Source organism: Pipistrellus kuhlii, unplaced genomic scaffold (genome assembly GCF_014108245.1).
Source record: "Pipistrellus kuhlii isolate mPipKuh1 unplaced genomic scaffold, mPipKuh1.p scaffold_m20_p_8, whole genome shotgun sequence".
In the NCBI taxonomy this organism is placed as follows: Eukaryota; Metazoa; Chordata; class Mammalia; order Chiroptera; family Vespertilionidae; genus Pipistrellus; species Pipistrellus kuhlii.
In genome coordinates this window covers 68,337,042-68,355,689 of record NW_023425584.1, presented here as the reverse complement: position 1 = coordinate 68,355,689, position 18,648 = coordinate 68,337,042, and the positions used below count along the sequence as shown (strand labels likewise).

Here is an 18,648-nt window from a genome sequence, read left to right as displayed (position 1 = left end):
TAGTTCAACTTACCAGTTTTTCTTTCATGGATTGTGCTTTTGATGTTGTATGTAAAAACACATGGCAAAACTGAAGGTCACCTAGTTATCTTCAAAAAGTTTTACAGTTTTGCATTTTACATTTAGGTCAATGATCCATTTTGAATTTGTATTTAAGGGTTTTTGTTTGCTTGTTTTGCTTAGAACACCATGTTATCATTCTTAGTAGTGTCACTATTAATTACAACTATAGCTACCAAATGTTGCCTACCTTTTACATACCAGCCACTGTGCTGGTATGTTTTCTAATTTAATCGTCAAAACAGTTTTGAGAGATAGGTAATACTGTCTTCATTTTCCAAAATAGGAAAATGCACAGCAAGAGGCAGAGGAAAGATTCAGACCTACACCTCTCTGGCAGACTCCAAAGTCATTGCTTTTTCTACTATCAGTAACTTTTAAGCAGTATTCAGCAAAACTACAGAATTCCTTAGAGTTTTTTAGAAGCTTCTGATAATAGCATAGGGAAGCTGTGAGAGCAGGTCTCATCTCTACTTCATCCAGGACTACTGCTTTTAATCTTATAAATTTGGGTTTTAAGTAAAACATTACAAGATAAGAGTTCTGCTTCTTTTAACATGTTTGGAAACTACTGCATATTGCTTCCCTGGCCCTCTGCTTGTTAGCTCAGTTAACTCTTACTCAGCGCGGTTGTGAGCCCCTCCCGGAAGGCTTTCCTGACTCCCCTGGTCAGGGCTAACTAATCCCCTTCTTTCGGCATTCCCAGGATTTTCTGCATTCCCAGGATTTTCTACATGCATGTGGTTTTGAAATAGCGTATTTATATACGCCTAAGGCAGTTTTGCTAGGTAGGATTTTAGAGGACGGGGCAGTGTGTTCATATTTTTGTAGTCTCAGGTGTCCGCTGCTCTTTGTAGCTGTAGAATGTGGCCTGTCCATGCAGGAGGCCCTCAGTAAAACATTGCTGAACTAGGTTGGCCTCATCAGTGGTGTATACAGTTGTGTCTCATTTTAAATAAAAACGTTTGTTTGAAACAATTAGTTTTTCAATCAGATCAGGATATTTATGTATTTTGACCTTTCTCTAGAGATCATTATAGAATGTTTTACATTAAATTTTAATATTTATTATGAAAAATAATCACAAACTTCTAGAAAAGTCCAAAGTTTGGTACAAAGAACATTCCTCCCCTCCCTCAGGCATTTAAGAGTAAATTGTGAAACTCAAGCCTTTGAATACTTTAGTGCATATTTCCTACAAGTTGGGACATTTTCTTACATTGCCGTAATACAGCCATCCAAGTCAGGAATGTAACACTGATACATTACTGATGTCTAATCCTCAGACCTCCTTCAAGTTCCATCAGCTGTTTCAAGAATGACTTACAGGACCCAGTTCAGAATTACATGTTTCATTTAGTTGTCATGTCTCAGTCTGGACACTGCTATATTTACTTGATTTCGTTATTCTAACACTTGAGGATGTCAGGCAAGTTATTCTGTAGCATGTTCCTCAGTTTGGTTTAATCAGATGTTTCTTCATAATTAGATTCAGGCCATGTGTCTTTGGCAGGAGCATGATAGAAGTGATTCTGTATTACTGCATCCCATCAGGGGTATAATTTCATTTTGTTTGCTCACTGATGTTTTCCTTCTGATGAAGGTGATGTCTGCCAGGCTTCCCCTCTATAAAGTTATTCTTTTCCGCTTTGTAATTAAGAAGATTTGTTTGGTAAAGTACTTTTGTAAATATTATGTAAATATCCTCCTGTTCCTTATCAGACTTCCAATTTACTTATTTATTTGTATGAGTGGATTCATGGTTTCTTATTAGGTGGGTTATAATTATTATTTTGATGCACAAATTATCCCAGGTTTGACCAGTGGGAGCCTTTTCAACCTGGTTTCTATGTCTTTTTTAAAAAAAAAAAAATGTCCCCATCATTCTCTGAACAGTTTCTAGCTTTCTGTCATAATGAAATGTTCCAGGCTCATCTTGTACTTTCTGTGCCTGGGCCCTGGAATCAGCCTTTTCTCTCAGGACTCCTGGTTCCTTTTAGTAGAGAAGGGCATTTAGAGGCCAAGATCTGAGTGCTAGGTAAAGGTATTAGTATCTGTTTCTTCCAGACCCTCTCAGTGGGTCAATCTAGGAAATTAATATGCGTACATATACATACATGGCCTATATATATGTATGTATGCACATAACACATTTGCTTCCATATTTATTTGTATAACATTCTGTTGAAAACTATGAGTTCACAATAGTACCTTCAGTTCTATCCAGCAGAGTTCATTTTAGTTCTGTCCCTTTCCACATTTATAACTTTCTTCTCTGACAGTAAGAAACCTGGCTTGCACTCACCTTAGTGTGTGTCTTTATTTGAATAACCACTCCTGCTTGTAACCAGTCTCCTATTTCCACTGAAGGCCTAACCCCTTCTTTCTCAAGCAGATACTCTCCTCACTCACCCAACTTGGGCTCTGAAAGACCCCTCTGAGAATATTTTGCTCACACTGTGAAGTCTAGCTCTTAGTTTGTCTCTGCTCTGAATATTGAGATCTAGTGTGCGCACAGGAGTTTAGATGAAATTGTGTAGAATTGCATTAAGTAGTTTTTTTCTTCTAGGCTATTTTGTTAAAACAAATCAGAGAGAATAAGAATCACTGACTTTAAAAATTATTTCTCATTTGTTACTTAATTTATTGTAAAATACAAACTACTATATACAATGCATATATACATCTTAGAGAGATCGGTGTTATTTTCAAATCACATTGAAAAGAGATACCCTTGTACCCACTACTGCTCAGCTTCAGAAACACAGCATTACCAATACCTTTGAAGCCCGTGTGCCTCTGTTTCCACTTCGCTCCCTTTTTCTGAGATATAACCTCTCTCCGGGATTTTCTATCAATTCTTTCATAATGGTTTTCTATTCATCTTTCTTTTATAGATTGCTGTTGTAGCTGTGATGTGCAAACCCCACAGATGTCCACACATTAGTTTTACAGGAAATATTTGTGTGTAAGTATGATGATTTTGATAACTTGTGTGTGTATATAATTTAATTCAACTAATAAGTTTCTAGAGCCTTAACCAGTGCATGCTGGTAATATTTAAAACTTTGACTTATTAGATTTATAAGTTAATTCTTTGAAACAGCAACCATTGGTAGGATATTTTGTTTTATAAGTAAAACAAAGATTTTGATTTGTTACAATACACAATAAAAATATATAGCTTATAGAACTCAAAACAGTATAAAGTCTGTTAATTTCAGTAAACAGTTCTGTTAACGCAATAAATGAAATGGAAATTCCAAATGTCAGAAATTTTAAATGAATTTGGGTCAGAAAAGTATAAAAATAAAGTTATTTTTATAAATAACCTTTAAACTTTTAAAATTTAGATAATTTGGAAAAATTAGAAGAATATGCATGAATCCAAGTAGAAAGATTAAATAGGTGAATGATATTCTTAAGTGTAGTTACCAGTTACCAAGAGAGCACTCAGAATATCAATCCAAAGTTAGGAAAACTTAGGTCCTGTTATTTGCCTCTAAAATCTTAAATCTTTGAAATAATAGTGATGGCAGTATTCTAAAAATGATTGTAATAATGTTCCCTTATATGTTCAACTTGTTTACTTAGTAGAAAATATTATTTATAGACACTGCAAGGTATACTTTTCTCTTAGGATTTGAAGATGAAATTTGTTGTCTGGATTTTATGGAGATGACAATATTTGATCTCGACTGTTGAAGTTAATTTTCTATGTGACATCTTCATTCTTCTGTTTTATTGGCAGATACTGCCCTGGTGGACCTGATTCAGATTTTGAGTACTCAACCCAGTCTTATACTGGATATGAGGTAAAGTAATGTGAGGTTGTCCTGAGGAAATGTTACAACATACTTTGCCTGTGGTGGCTTTTACAAGTACTAGCTTGCTTTCTTTTTTATTGATTTTTTACAGAGAGGAAGAGAAAGAGAGAGTTAGAAACATCGATGAGATAAACATTGATCAGCTGCCTCCTGTACTGGGGTTGTGCCCACAACCAAGGTACATGCCCTCGACCAGAATCGAACCTGGGACCCTTTAGTCCACAGGCATGCTCTATCCATTGAGCCAAACCAGTTAGGGCAAGTACTAGCTTTCTTAAAAATTTTTTATTTTTTTCCTGACTACATATATTTTTCTAGTCACCGGAGAAATCCTTATGGAAGCATTTATTATTAATATATGTCAAACAAGCATTTTATGACTTTAAATCTTACCAGCAGCATTTTGAAGGTAGATGCTACTATTAATCCTGGTTTAATAGATAAGGAAACACAAGCCTTAAACAACTGGCTCAAAGACTCACTCTGAGTCAGTGACAAAACTGAGTTCTGTGTTTCTCACCACTACATTGTACTACCTGTGTGTGTAGCAGTAGAAAAACTGACAAAGTCCCTTGTCTTGTGGAATTTACATTTTAAAAGTGGGAGATAGACAATAAGAAACAAATAAAAAAAGAAATATCAGGTACTAGTAAATGCTAGACAGAGAAGTGAAATTGTAAGTTATAGCTGGGTGGGTAATATAGCTGTGGTGGTTAGGAAGGGATTCTCTGAGGAGGTGATGTTTTAACTGAGTCCTGAAATTCAAGAATTTCAGCAACAAGCATTTCCAGCAGAGAATAGCTAGAATAAAGAGCCATGTTAGGAATGACGGTGGGATGTTGTGGAGCAGTGAGTGGTTGGCATACTCATTAGGCAACAGAGCCAAATATCAACAGTACAACGATTGAAATTTCTTTTGAGAGACAAATTTTTTAAACTTCTTCTAACGACACTTCTTCAAAATGGACTCGCCCAGGCTGTGGTATTTTATGGAAGAGCCAAAGAGCCGCATGTGGCTTGCGAGCCATAGTTTGCCGACCACAGTTCTGGAGCATAAAGGGTAAGAGGAAGAATGAGTTTGGAGAGCGAGATGTCATAGTGACTTGTAAGCCAGAGCAAGGAGTTTGGATTTTATTATAGGTGAATGAGAAGTCATTAAGATGTAAAGGAACTGCCCTGGTTGGTGTGGCTAAGTGGTTAGAGCACATGTGTCAAACACAAGGCCCGCAGGCCAAATCCGTCCCGCCAGGCCTTGCAATGTGGCCCGCACCGCGCTGTCATCACTGCACTCCGCTGCGTTTCCATCACAATGACAGTTTATGACTGTTCAGTAAACCATTCGGCCCTCGATTTAGGCTGGATTTTAGATTTTGGCCCCTTCTCTGATTGAGTTCGACACCCCTAGGTTAGAGCATTTGGCCTGCATACTGCAGGTTCTTGGGTTCTAGTTCAATTCCCGGTCAAGGGCACGTACCTGAGTTATAGGCTCAATTCTGGCCCAGTCGGAGTGTAAAACACATTTATGTCTCTCTTTCTCTCTCTCCCTCTCCTCTCACCCTCCCCTCCCTTTCTCCCTCTCTAAGAATCAATGGAAAAAACATCCTCCAGTGAGGATTAACAATAATAAAAAAGATTTGAAGGAATTATATTATCCAGGGTAGTTTTTTAAAAGATCATTTGATGGTAACAAAGGATTAGAGTGGGGACAAGAGTGAAAGAGGAGACCAGTGAGCAGGCTTTTGAAGCAGTCAGCCTCTTCAGAGAGGTCAGTAGCCAGCTATGTGACCATATATATATATATATATATATATATATATATATATATATATATATATATATTAGTATATGTGGTTTTTTTAATTTTTTACCTGTTTTTCATAGTTCAGATTTTTTAAAATAAAAAAGGAATTATTCAATGAAAAGGTTCCTTGTCATTCTTGTCCCCTCCCTATCCCTTTCTGCTCCAGCCCCTCCACCCCAACAATCAGTATTATCTTTCCTTTATATCCTTTAAAGATATTATATGGATATATAAACACATAGTTATTCTTTATATTCTTTATCCTGCTTTTTTACATACAAGCTGCTGTATCAAAACCTTGCACCTTGCCTTTTTCATTTAACAATATATTTTAGGAAATGTATCAGTATATTATTTCTTGATTGTAGAGTATTCCATTGTATAGAAACATAAAGGCTTTTTTGTTAAGCCATTATTTAAAGGTTATTTTACCAAATAACTCTTATGAATATGTATGCACATGTATGTCTGTAAGTAGTATAATAATTTGTGTTGTTTCTCTAAGTGTTTATACAAAGATAAATATGATCTAAAAAGACGCCCTGCTGGTCAGATACTCATGACAGTGGGGGTGGAGACTAGCCTGATGCTACAGGACATATTTTGAAGACTGAGAAAGGAAGAAAGGAGCACAGGAGAATTTTATTTTTAATACACCCTTTGAAACCACTTTTTATTTTTAGTTTAGTGTGGGCATAACACAATCTTTTTCTCTCTTTTTTTCTCAGCCAACCTCCATGCGAGCTATTCGTGCTAGATATGACCCTTATATACAGACAAGACACCGCATAGAGCAGGTGAGTTTTTAAAAAGCAATTTTAAATTAGATTTTTATACTTAGAGGTATTATTTCTTGATTTGAGTTGTACCTGAAATAAGAACTAGGAGTATTTTCCCCCTTTATAAGTTTTTACTATCCATCTGAGAAAGGGAGACTATTTTGCAATAACTAGAAAGATTAGAACTCTCAGTTTCTGTAGAGACTATTGCTTTGTATTCTATAGATTTCAATTTGTAGGCAGTCATTGATGGTATGAAATTTACAGAATGTAGATGTGTGGAGACACGCAGGCAGCAGGTGGATGGATTGAAGTTTAGCTTTCCTGGGCCACATGAGTTTTGTGCTGTTTGGTGGAGCAGGAAGAGGGAGTGACTGCAAAGGGATGTGAGGAATACTGGGGGCTGTGGAATCGTTCTGTATCGTGATTGTCAGGTGGTTCTACAACTCCAAACATTATCCAAACTCATCCAATTATCCTTAAAATTAATTGGTCCTATTGTATGTATTTATACCTCAATATAGCTGATTGAAATCAAGAACTTTGTAAGTATGTTTAATTGCTTCTCATTTTTAAACTATACTGATGAAAGCACTGCAAAATAAAGTTAGAAATTTGCAGTACTCTTAGGATAGTGATTGTATCCTTTTAATGTTGATTAATTTATGTCTTTCAGTTGAAACAGCTTGGTCACAGTGTGGATAAAGTGGAGTTTATTGTGATGGGTGGAACATTTATGGCCCTTCCTGAAGAATACAGAGATTATTTTATACGCAATTTACATGATGCCTTGTCAGGACATACCTCTAACAATATTTACGAGGCAGTCAAGTAAGAAATCATTATCTTATCATATTCCCCAAAGTGATTGTCAGCTTATTTTCCTAGCAGCAGGCTGTGAGAATTCCTTTGGCTCTACATCTACATTCCTCTTCCTTTCTCCACCTCCCCCCCCACACTTTTTTTTTTTTTTTTTGGAGTGGAGGGTCCCCAGAAATAGATTTCATGATTTTTAGTTGCATACTTTTAATGGATTGTAAGGTTAAATACATTTTCCCAGTTTTATTGAGATATATTGACATATCACTGTATATATTATGGTTTACAACAAAATGATTTGCGTTACATGATTACCACAATAAGTTTAAGTTAACATATATCATTTCACACATCCCTAGTTCTTGTAGTTATTGATACTTCTGTTTTGTGGGAATGGATTATTTCCATTTAAAGTCTTTTTTTTTTTTAAGTGAGTATGGTTTGTTGACATTAGTATTCTCAAGAGAAAGAGTGGTTCACAAGATCCCTGTGAAGATCTTTTTAGCCATAGGCTGGTCTAAACTGCAGGCAGGAGAAGTTTTTATTAGCTAGTTGAGTTTTTAGCGCACTCCGTAAGAGCCCTGGGTATTCTGAAACATTTAGCTGCTATAAAAGCAACAAAATAAGTGACTAGTATTAAGTAACCATTATTTTCTTTATGAATAGCTACTTTTTAATAATTATTAAATAATGTGTTTATAAATTGATCATTTATTCCAAAGTCTAGTTGACAAAACAGAATTATTCATTCTTTTGGCACCTCATATCAATTTTTAGCAAGAAGAATACTAAAATTTTATATATAATTCAATGATTTAAGAAGTGAAAGTCTTTTTTTAAACTTTTTTTTAATCCCCACTCAGGGATATTTTTCCATTGATTTTTAGAAAGAATGGATGGAGGGGGATAGATAGAAACATCGATGTGAGAGAGACACATAGATTGGTTGCTTCCCGCTTGGTTCTGACCAGAGTCAGGAGCCTACATCTGCGGTGCGTGCCCTTGGCTGGAATTGAACCCGAGACCCTTCAGTCCACAGGCTGACACTATCCACTGAACCAAACTGGCTAGGGCAAGAAGTGAAATCTTAAAATTTTTTCAGAAGTTTCAGGAACACCTGGCTAGTCCCTCTTATTGATGTGATGTTTTTGTTTTGTTAGTTTAATATATTTTTATTGATTTCAGGGAGGAAGGGAAAGGGAGATGGAAATATCAATGATGAGAATCATTAATTACCTGCCTCCTGCACGTCCCCTACCAGGCATGTGCCCTTGACCAGAATTGAACCCGGGACCCTTCTATCCACTGAGCCAAACCAGCTAGGGTGACGGCATGTTTATTGAGGGCACACTAGATGCTATGCACTGTTAAAGGCACTGGGAACAACATGGTGACCAAGACAGACTCTGTCCTTGCCCTCATGGTACTTACTGTTTGTTATTTATGAAACTATAATAGTAAAATATTAAGTGCTATGATGGACATAGACTACTGTGCTACAGGATAAATAGGGTTACTCTCTAGACAAAGTGGTGATATTTAAGCTGAGATCTGAAGTGTGAGGAAGACTCAGGCCAAGAACAGAAATGGGGAGGAAGTTGGGCTGTTCTAAGAACAGAGAGGAGGCCAAGGCAGATAGAGCCCATTGAACAAAGGAGAAAATGTCATGAGATGAGCTTGAAAGTTAGGTGTGGGCCAGATTTTATTTTTTTTATTTTATTTATTTATTTATTTATTTATTTATTTATTTATTCATTCATTCATTTAAATAAACCTTTATTGTTCATATTATTACAAAAGTTCCTCATTTTCCCCCCCCTCCACCAGGTTCCTACCCCACCCCCCATTGTCCTCATCCATAGGTGCACAGTTTATGTTCAGTCTCTTCCCACCACCCCCACCTCCCACTCCTCTCTTCCCTGAGAATCATCATTCCACTCCCCTTCCATACCTCTGATTCTATTCAACAGTTAATATTGTTCATCAGGTTTTTTAATTCCCTTGGTTTTTAGATTCACTTGTTGATAGTTACGTATTTGTTGTTCATAATTTTTATCTTTTTTTTTTCTCTTCCGAAAGAACCTCCTTCAGCAATTCATATAATTCTGGTTTGGCAGGTGATGAACTCCTTTAACTTTTTTTTTTATTAGTGAAGCTCTTTATCTGGCCTTTGATTCTGAGTGATAGCTTTGCTGGGTAGATTATTTTTGGCTGTAGCTTCTTGCTATTCATCACCTTGAATATTTCTTGCCATTCCCGTCTGGCCTGCATGGTTTCTGTTGAGAAATCAGCTGACAATCGTATGGGTGTTCCTTTATAGGTAACTACCCGTTTCTCTCTTGCTGCTTTTAATATTCTCTCTTTGTCTTTTGCTCTTGGAATTTTAATTATGATTTGTCTTGGTGCGGTCCTCTTTGGATTCCTTTGCCCTAGCGGGAAGGAGACAAAAGCTCCAGACTGCTCTGAACCCCACTTCCAACCCCACTTTCAACTGAACTGAACCCCAGTTCTGGGCTCATTGGGGGAGAGCCTAGACTGTTTGGTAGCAGGCGAAACTCAAGGGCACCTTTCTCTCAGAGGTGCTTGCAACGAGTACTGAAGGACCCTGAGGAATACTGAGACTCAGGAGCCTCATAGGGCGTGGCTGATGGAAGCCAAGGCTGTAGGCTCCACCCTGAAACTCTGCCCCATCCAAGCTGAACACAGAGTCTTTTAAGGCTACCAACTCAGGGAAGCTGCGAAAATGCCGAGACAAGGAAACAGATCACAAACGAAAGAAATGGAGGACAAAAAGCGACTGGATATAGAGTTCAAAACCATGCTTATAAGGTTTTTAAAGAATTTCCTAGAAAAGGTCGATAAGACCTATGAGGATATGAAAAGGGATCAACTAGAAATAAGGGATCAACAAGAAATAATAAGGGATCAACAAAAAATAAAGAATACATTGTCTGAAATAAAAAATATTATATAGAGTCCTAAAAATAGAATGGAAGATCACAAGAATCAAGTCAAATATTTGGAACACAAAGAGCCAAAAGATACTCCTCCGCAGAAGCAAGAAGACAAGAGAATCCAGAAAGTTGAAGATAATATAAGAAACTTCTGGGACTTCAAGCGAACCAACATCAGAATTTTGGGCGTGCCAGAAGAAGAGAGAGAGTAAGATACCGAAAACATACTGAAAGAAATAGTGACAGAAAACTTCCCCCACCTGGTGAAAGAATTAGACCTACCAGTCCAAGAAGTGGAAGTGCACAGAACCCCAAACAGAAGGAATCCAATGTGGGCCAGATTTTATACACTCGAGGAATTAAAATTTTATTTGAAATGAGGTAGGAAGTAAAATGGTTATAAGCAGGAGAGTGACATATTCAGGGTAATAAGATTGTCTGGCTAATGGATTAGAGCAGTGATTTTCAACCTTTTTCATCTCATGGCACACATAAACTGCTAAAATTTTGCAGCACACCAAAATATATGTTTTTGGCCGTTCTGAAAAAAAAAAAGGTATAATTTTGATTCATTCACACCAGATGACTATTGTTGTGTTGGCTGCTATCATTTTTTAAAATTTGATAATTTAAGGTAGTGTTTCCCAAACTTCTCTCATGATGAGAATCACCTGGTGGAGTTGTTAAAATACAGATTCCTGAATCCAACTAAGAAGTGCTAAACTAGAATTTTTGGAACAAATAGGTAAAATTGTATACTTAGTGCTCTGTCTTAGAGCACTAGTTAAGTATACAATTTAACTTAGTGCTCTGTCTTAGAGTTAAGTATACAATTTTACCTATATGTTCCCAAAAATTCTAGTTTAGCACTTCTTAGTTGGGATTCAGGAATCTGTATTTTAACATCTCCACCAGGTGATTCTCATCATGAGAGAAGTTTGGGAAACACTGATCTAAGGGAAAAGAGGTCAGTGCTCCGGACTAAATAGTCAGGTTTTGCATGTTTTAAAATCCTTGCAGCACACCTGTTGAAAATCTCTGGATTAGATGGGGTACAAAAGTCAAAGTAGGGGACCAGAGAGAAGACTGTCCATCCTGGCTCAGGTTAGCGAGGTAATAGTAATGATGGAGAAGAGAGGTGGGTTAGACCTGTATTTGTTGTTGTGACTGACAGGACTCTGGGTTGGGTAGGGAATGAGAAAGAGGAAGGCGTCAAGGATGATGCTCGGGTTTGGGTTGTGGGAAACAATGGGTAGTTTCCACCATCGCATACTGAGGTGGAAAAGACAGAGGGAAGAACAGGTTTATGAGAAAAAATGTGTTTTTTTAAATTTATTTTTTAGATAGGCCAAATTTGAAATGCTTAGGATATATCCAATTGGATGTCAGGTAGGCTGTACAAAAAATCCTGGGCTAACGGTGCAAATTTTGGGATTATCTGCTTATACATAATATTTAAGGAATTGGTGCTAGGACTTAAGAAATTGGTGCTAGGAATGTCTTTTTGTGCCCTTCTACTTCCCCTACCCCTTTAACTTCTTTTACTCTCCTTTAGCTTTGTAAACATGAAAGAAAAAAAAAAAAAGAGGCTTTTTCATAAGTTGAAATAAATACCAACGATAGCTCGAGGGGCCTGTGTAAGGAGCTCAGCGCTGGGAGAGCGTGTGTGAGCATCCTACTTTGATCACCTCAGATAAAGTGACAGGTTAATTCTGTGTCCGTGAATTTAGACTTAACAGCTGGCCAGTGTCATCTCTTCCGCCTGCAGGGGACGTAGAAGCAGGATGAGATAGTGACCATATTTCCATATTTGTATTGCTCATTCAAAACCTTGATCATTCATGAATATGAGTCATGCCTATTAGTCAAGTGCTAAAGTCTTTCAAACTTTAGAGGAGTAATGATGTCATCCAACTCATTCTTAATACTGAAAATCAAATGATTGCTTAGAATAAGATGCAATCTGAGGGAAAAGAATCTTAATTCATTCAAGGCTCTGTGACATTGGAATAGGAACAGTACTTCAGAGGGTTAGTTACTAAAATTAACTCCCTAGCAGGATAATCTTTCAAGACTATTACATTTTTCTACCCATGCTTATATATTACATACTCTTTTTTTTTTTCAGTGCAGCTATTTTTGTGTTGCAGACCTTGCATATTAAGAGGAATCGAACTATAAAAATATATAGGATTTGCCTTGTTCCCCAAACTCCCACAAGATTGCTTTTCAGCTTACAGTTTGGGTCCCCTGAATCATATAGCAATACCAATTGAAGAGCTGCATAATGGAGTTTTAGGAGGCCTCTGGTTTGACATTTTCATCAGTTGAAGCTTTAAAAATTTCTCTCTATTCTTGGTATAAAGTTTAGCTTTAGTTTTGCAGAAATGTTCTGATGCCTAGGGATATCACTGTAAATTGTCTGTTATTGGGATGAAAACAGAGCTTTATATTACAACTTGCTAGCTTCAGATCACAATATTTTTGTAGAAAAAGCCCTTTGGAGAAGAAAGCTTCTTTCCGTAATGTTCTGGGCAAAGATAGCATTGTTTTCTTTCTGTTCTTCGGTTTACCTCAAGGGGGCAACAGACACTCTGCTTTCAGATTAAAATTTATATGTAATTTGAGTCACCATTGCAACAAATCTCACGAATGGCTCTTTGGAAATAAGGAAGGTACAATCTGGGAGCCATAAAACCCTGCCAAGCCATACCTGACATGTTTTGCTCTATTCTCCTAGTCTCTGTGCTTTTATGAGATAATCTAAAAAAAAAAAAAAAAAAAAAAATTCCATTTGTGGCATCTTATTTGCTTTGTTGAGATAAATGTTTACTATAATAGAGTTGGTATTTGTTTTTGAAGGAAACGTCATATAATTTTAAACAGTAGCCTGGTTTGTGCTAGAGAACTTAGAGATACAGGAAACTGTTTTCAGATGGTAACATCTTTGTGAAATAAAGAGCAGGATCAGAGATGCTGTGTTTTGGACATAACGTGCTTTCTTCAACGTGTTTGGATGCGATGTTTATCTTCTTGTTCTCTGTGTTACCTTGCCCAGAGCATGTTCCTGAAAACTGGTTGGGTTACCCAGGGTAGCTGACCTCTCAGGTTGAAAGTGATGAACTTCATATTTCTTTTACTATTCGTTGATATTAGTTGTTTTTGCTTACTAGCTATACAGATGTAATACTTTCATTAGTGGAGATTTTTAGTTCAAAGATTAATTTTAAATTCATTTAAAAATTACATATTGTGACAGATGAGTCAACAATGTTTAAAGTTAAAAGTCTGTTCAAATTAGGGTTAGCTTGTGTGTTCGTTTTTTTTTAATCATGTGTCTGATCTGATTAAAGTTCAGTTTCTTATCTAAAAGGTTAAAAGTTAAGAGTAAGAAAAAGCCCTATGAAGTGAACCTAGCTGAAACCAATTTGGCTCAGTGGATAGCACATGTGTCAAACACAAGGCCCACGGGCCAAATCCGTCCCGCCAGGCCTTGCAATGTGGCCCGCACCGCGCTGTCATCACTGCACTCCGCTGCGTTTCCATCACAATGACAGTTTATGACTGTTCAGTAAACCATTCGGCCCGCGATTTAGGCTGGATTTTAGATTTTGGCCCCTTCTCTAATTGAGTTCGACACCCCTAGGATAGAGTGTCGGCCTGTGGACTGAAAGGTCCTGGGTTCGATTCCAGTCAAGGGCATGTATGTTGGTTGCGGGCACATCCCCAGTAGCGGGTGTGCAAGAGGCAGCTGATCGATGACTCTCATCAAGGTTTCTAACTCTCTATCCCTCTCTCTTCTTCTCTGTAAAAAATCAAAATATATTTTTTAAAAAGTAGTTATATATTTAATTAAAAAAAAATTTTTTTTAAAAAAAAGGTGAACCTAGTTATTATTGATGGCAGGTTAGTAGCAAAAAATATGCTATATCCTCGCAGATGGAAAAAATGGGAAAGCTGAGTGAATAGGAAGTTGAAGGACAAAGCAGGTAAGGTTTCTGTGAAGGCTCATTAAATCAGGCAATGATAATCACTGATTTCTGTCCACCAGACTGAGACTGCAATCACCTCCAGAGAGCAACAATTGCTGGTGACTGTTGTCCTCTAACAGTCATAGCTCTGGAGATGAAAAGGGCCCGCGGTGGGATCTGAGTCACACATTCGCCAAAATGCAAATTTTTCCAAATAACTCAGAACAACCTTTTAAAATAGTTTTATTCCTTTTTAATCAGCTCTGCCCAGAAGCAGTTTTACATTCAATCTTTAATGCTTCTTGGCTGTTTTCACAAGATGCAATTTAAAAGGGTAGTTACCCATCAAGAAGTAGGTGAGTCAGACCTTCTCCCTGAGGAATTTTTAATTCATTTCTGGTCCTTCCTCCCCACCCACCCCCTGCCACCCCAATCAATGACTTTGAATCCTTCAACTATGTCTTGCATTTATTAGAAAAGCTAAAGTGCTAGGAATTCCGGGTACCAGGCTTAAAGGGTAATTCCATAGACAGCAGAGTTAGGAAGAAAGCAAAAGCAGCCTAAGAAGATCTGAGAGTGACTGCTGCCTGGCTGCCCTGGGCCGCGTTTCTGGCTGACTTCAGAACCTCCTGCGGTTCTGGGCTTTGGCTTTAATACCTCCCCACCCCTCACTTGTTATATTGACCATTTTTACTTCCTCCTTTGGTCAACCTGACTTGTATGGATGCCGACCTGGATCCTCATCATTGGCAGCCCAACAATTTTAGTCATCTTAAGAAGATACATTAATTGTTTTTGTCTCACCATTTTATTGCAAACAAATAAAAATTGAATTTTCCAGTGAACACTACATACTAGTACATGTGATGGTCTACAGTACTTGTTTAACTTATCACATATTTATTCAACTATCCATTCTATTCATCCATCATTCCCCCCTCCCTTTTTTTTCTTGAGTTGCATTTCAAAATAAGTTGCAGACTTCAGTACACGTCTCCCCAAATACATCATCATGCCCACCGTTAATGAGTTTGCTGTTTGTGGTGCCTTTTGTAGTTAGTATACGTACAATGGAAGTGCAGAGATCTTAAGTGTATCATTTGTTGAGCTCTAACAAGTGCAGATACTGGTGCAGCAAAACCCTTTTACGCTATAGACCTTTGCCATCATTTCAGAAAGTTTCCTTGTTGTTCTCCTTCCCAGTGAATTCCCCTCCGCACCTCTCAGAGGCAGCCATCGTTCTCTCTCTTTATCCCCCTCCTATAAATTAGTTTTGCTTGTTTTGGGACTTTATATAAGGAGAACCATACAGCATACACCTCGGAGATACTGCAGGTTTGGTTCCTTCCCACCACAAAAAAATGAATACCGCAAGAAAGGGAGTCACATCTTTTTATTTCCCTGTGCATATAAAACTTATGTGTATTCTATACTGTAATCAAATATGCAACAATATTATGTCTAAAAAAACCAATGTATATACCTAAAGTAAAAATACTGACCATCGTCTGTGCCTTTTGGAGAAATGATGCCAAATATACTTGCTCAAATCAGGGTTGCCACAAACATTCAGTTTGCAAAAAATCAAGTGCAATAAGAGGAATAGGTATGCCTGTACTCTGCTGCGTAAGGCTTGTTCATTGCACACAAGATTTTGTGATTCATCAACATTGTTGGATGTTTCAGTAGTTGTTAACCTTTTGAGTGCTGAGTAGTATTCCATTGTCTGCATAGAAGTCAGTTTGTTTATTCATTCTGTTGTTGGACAGTGGGCTGTTTCCAGCTTGTGGCTATTGTGAATAAAATTTCAGTAAATGTACTTGTCTTTTGTGAATATATGCATTTATTTCTCTTGGATGATAACTAGACATCAAATTGTTAGATCATGTGTTTAGTTTTATAAGAAACTGCCAGACGTTTTCCCAAACTGGTTGTACCATTAGTACTCCTACCAGTAATATATGAGCATTCAGTTGTTCCACATCCTCACCAACATATGCTGTTGTCAGTCTTTAATTAGCCATTCTAGTGGGTGTGCGGTGGTGTCTCATTGTGCTTTTAATTTGCATTTTCATGACTAATGTTGTTGAGCACATTATTATATGCTTATGTTTTGGTATATTTTCTTCGTGAAGTGTCTTAAATTTTTCCTAATTTTTTAGTTAGCTGTTGTTTATACCCCGAGTAGCAGTCTTTTGTTAGATCTTCATTTTTCAAATAGAAAAACCATTCTGTGGCTTGTCTATTCATTATGTTAATGATAATCTTTGAGCAGAAACTTTTTATTTTGATGAAATCTAATTTAACAGTTTTTCTCGCACAGTTATTGCTTTCTGTGTCGTCTCTAATAAACCTTTGCCTATCCCCAGGACAAGAAAATACTCTCCGGTTTTCTTCAAGTTTTTGTATTTAGCTTTCGTATTTAGGCTTATGATCCATCTTGAATTAGTTTTTATGTGTAGTGTTCGATAGGAGCCCACGCTTCTTTCCCCCTATATAGATATCTAATTGTTTCACTATCACTTACTTAACGACTTTATTTTCCCATTGAGTCTGTATTGGCTCCTTCGTCAAAGCTCAGTTGACTGTATAAATGGAACCTGGGGCTCTCTTCGGTTCCACTGGTCTGTCTGTCAGTCCTTGTGACAGTTACCACACTGTCTTAATTATTGCAGCTTTATTGTGTATTTTAAAGTCAAGTAGTATAAATCTTCTCTGTCATTGTTATTTAAGATTGTTTTGGATATGCTAGGTCCTTTGTATTTCTATATAAAATGTAGAATTAGCTTGTCTGTTTCATTTAAAAAATGTGATGAGACTGGGATTGTGTTAAAACTTTAGAAAATTGACAATTTAACACTACTGAGTCTTCCAATCCATGAACAATGCCTTAAGGATACAAGGTGTTTACTGCATGTTGTTAAATGAGTGAAGTGGGAAGACTGTGCATTTAGGATCAAGAGACGTGGGTTCCACATTTACTTTTGTTATAGCTTACAATACGACCTGATTTAAGCCACTTATTTATTCTGTGCTTGTTTCTCCATCTATAAAAGTGGGGAAGTGGAACTAGATTATCTCTAAAATTACTTCTTTCTCTGGCATTCTATGATTTGAAGATTTGTATCGGAATGAGAATTTCTATCTAAAATATGTGTTCCACAAGCTATGATTTATCTAGCAGTCACTTTCTGACAATGAAGAATTTCTATAATGCATTTTTATATATAGCCCTTACATTTGAATGTGAATATAATAGTAAAAGAATGTGTAATAACTGTGATTTTCCCCCTTTCTATAAATAGGTTCTTCAGCTGTCTTTAGGAGTATAAAATTGTAGCATTCTTGTCAACTATTGAAAGAATCAAAACTCAGAATGTTAATGGGTTGTCAATGAGCATGAAAGAGAGAGCAAGGGTCCCTGATTAGTCCTTAGGCTCCATTGCCACCAGTTTGGTTTTTCATGGGTAGTACTCATTTAAAAATCAAAATTCTGTTTCTCTCTATTTCTACAGTTTGTGTTGGGCAGAACCCTATTATTTTATAGATCCTCTTGGCGTAACTATCAATATCCAGAAAGCAAACTTGACTACCATCTCAAAAGAAGAGGTGGGGAGATAGTTATTTTTTAATCCTCTAAGACACCAAACATTTAGCTCCATCATTCTTAAGCATATAATATTAGTAGCACAGCATTATCTAGAACATACAAATTTGAGATATTTTCCAGATATGATTATATAAAACAATGTGTTCTTTGGTGCTACCTCTTAGGAATTACACCAATAACTCCAGATGTTATAGAGCAGTTCAAACAAATCTTTGGCTGTCCAAAGAAGTTAATAAAATCTGCTTACTCATTTTGGGACTGTAGATGCAGGGAAGAGTTTGTACATTGTGACTAATGAAAATTAATATTGCACCTATTATCTACTTTAATTTTATTATTCCTGTAATTCTTTATTATTTAATTTAATAATGGTAAATAATATTTGCCATCATTATATATTTTGCAGTTTGGTTTGGGCAGATCGAGTTTGAGGTAGAGATATGTCCACGTAGGAAACTTTCTACAAGCCTTTCGGGAATGTGGGCCTGGAGCTCCAGTGAGGATTCATGCAGGACTGGACTGAGGCACATCTGACTTCTTTTATGACAGAGGTTTTTAAGGAGGTCTATGGATAGTAATGAGAAGTGCTCTTTGATGCTACAGCCTTCTTGAGTGAATCAAAGCAGTTTCCAGATGATTATATAGACTTAGCATTCAATGTACTGTATTTCTTTGTGTCCCTTAGAGCAAGGAGACAGGAAAACACCACTTTTAGAGGCCACTTTCTTCCTTTTGGAAATAGAAGTATGCTTCCCAAAAAAATAATCTATATCCGTTTTTATTTCTGCCACTTCTAGCTTTGTTCTTGGGCCTTGGTTTTATCTGCG

At 37.0% G+C, this 18,648-nt stretch overlaps 1 protein-coding gene across 2 annotated transcripts in view; it reads left to right on the top strand.

Annotated features, from left to right (window-relative positions):
- The window catches only part of ELP3 (elongator acetyltransferase complex subunit 3), an 83,235-nt gene that overhangs the window by 10,410 nt on the left and 54,177 nt on the right, over positions 1-18,648 (top strand). For both annotated transcript variants that reach the window (XM_036424089.2, XM_045576423.1), the window contains exons 4-7: positions 2,958-3,028; positions 3,812-3,875; positions 6,417-6,485; positions 7,144-7,298. In XM_036424089.2, coding sequence (XP_036279982.1) covers positions 2,958-3,028; positions 3,812-3,875; positions 6,417-6,485; positions 7,144-7,298 — 359 coding nt within the window. The remainder of the gene's footprint in view (positions 1-2,957; positions 3,029-3,811; positions 3,876-6,416; positions 6,486-7,143; positions 7,299-18,648) is intronic.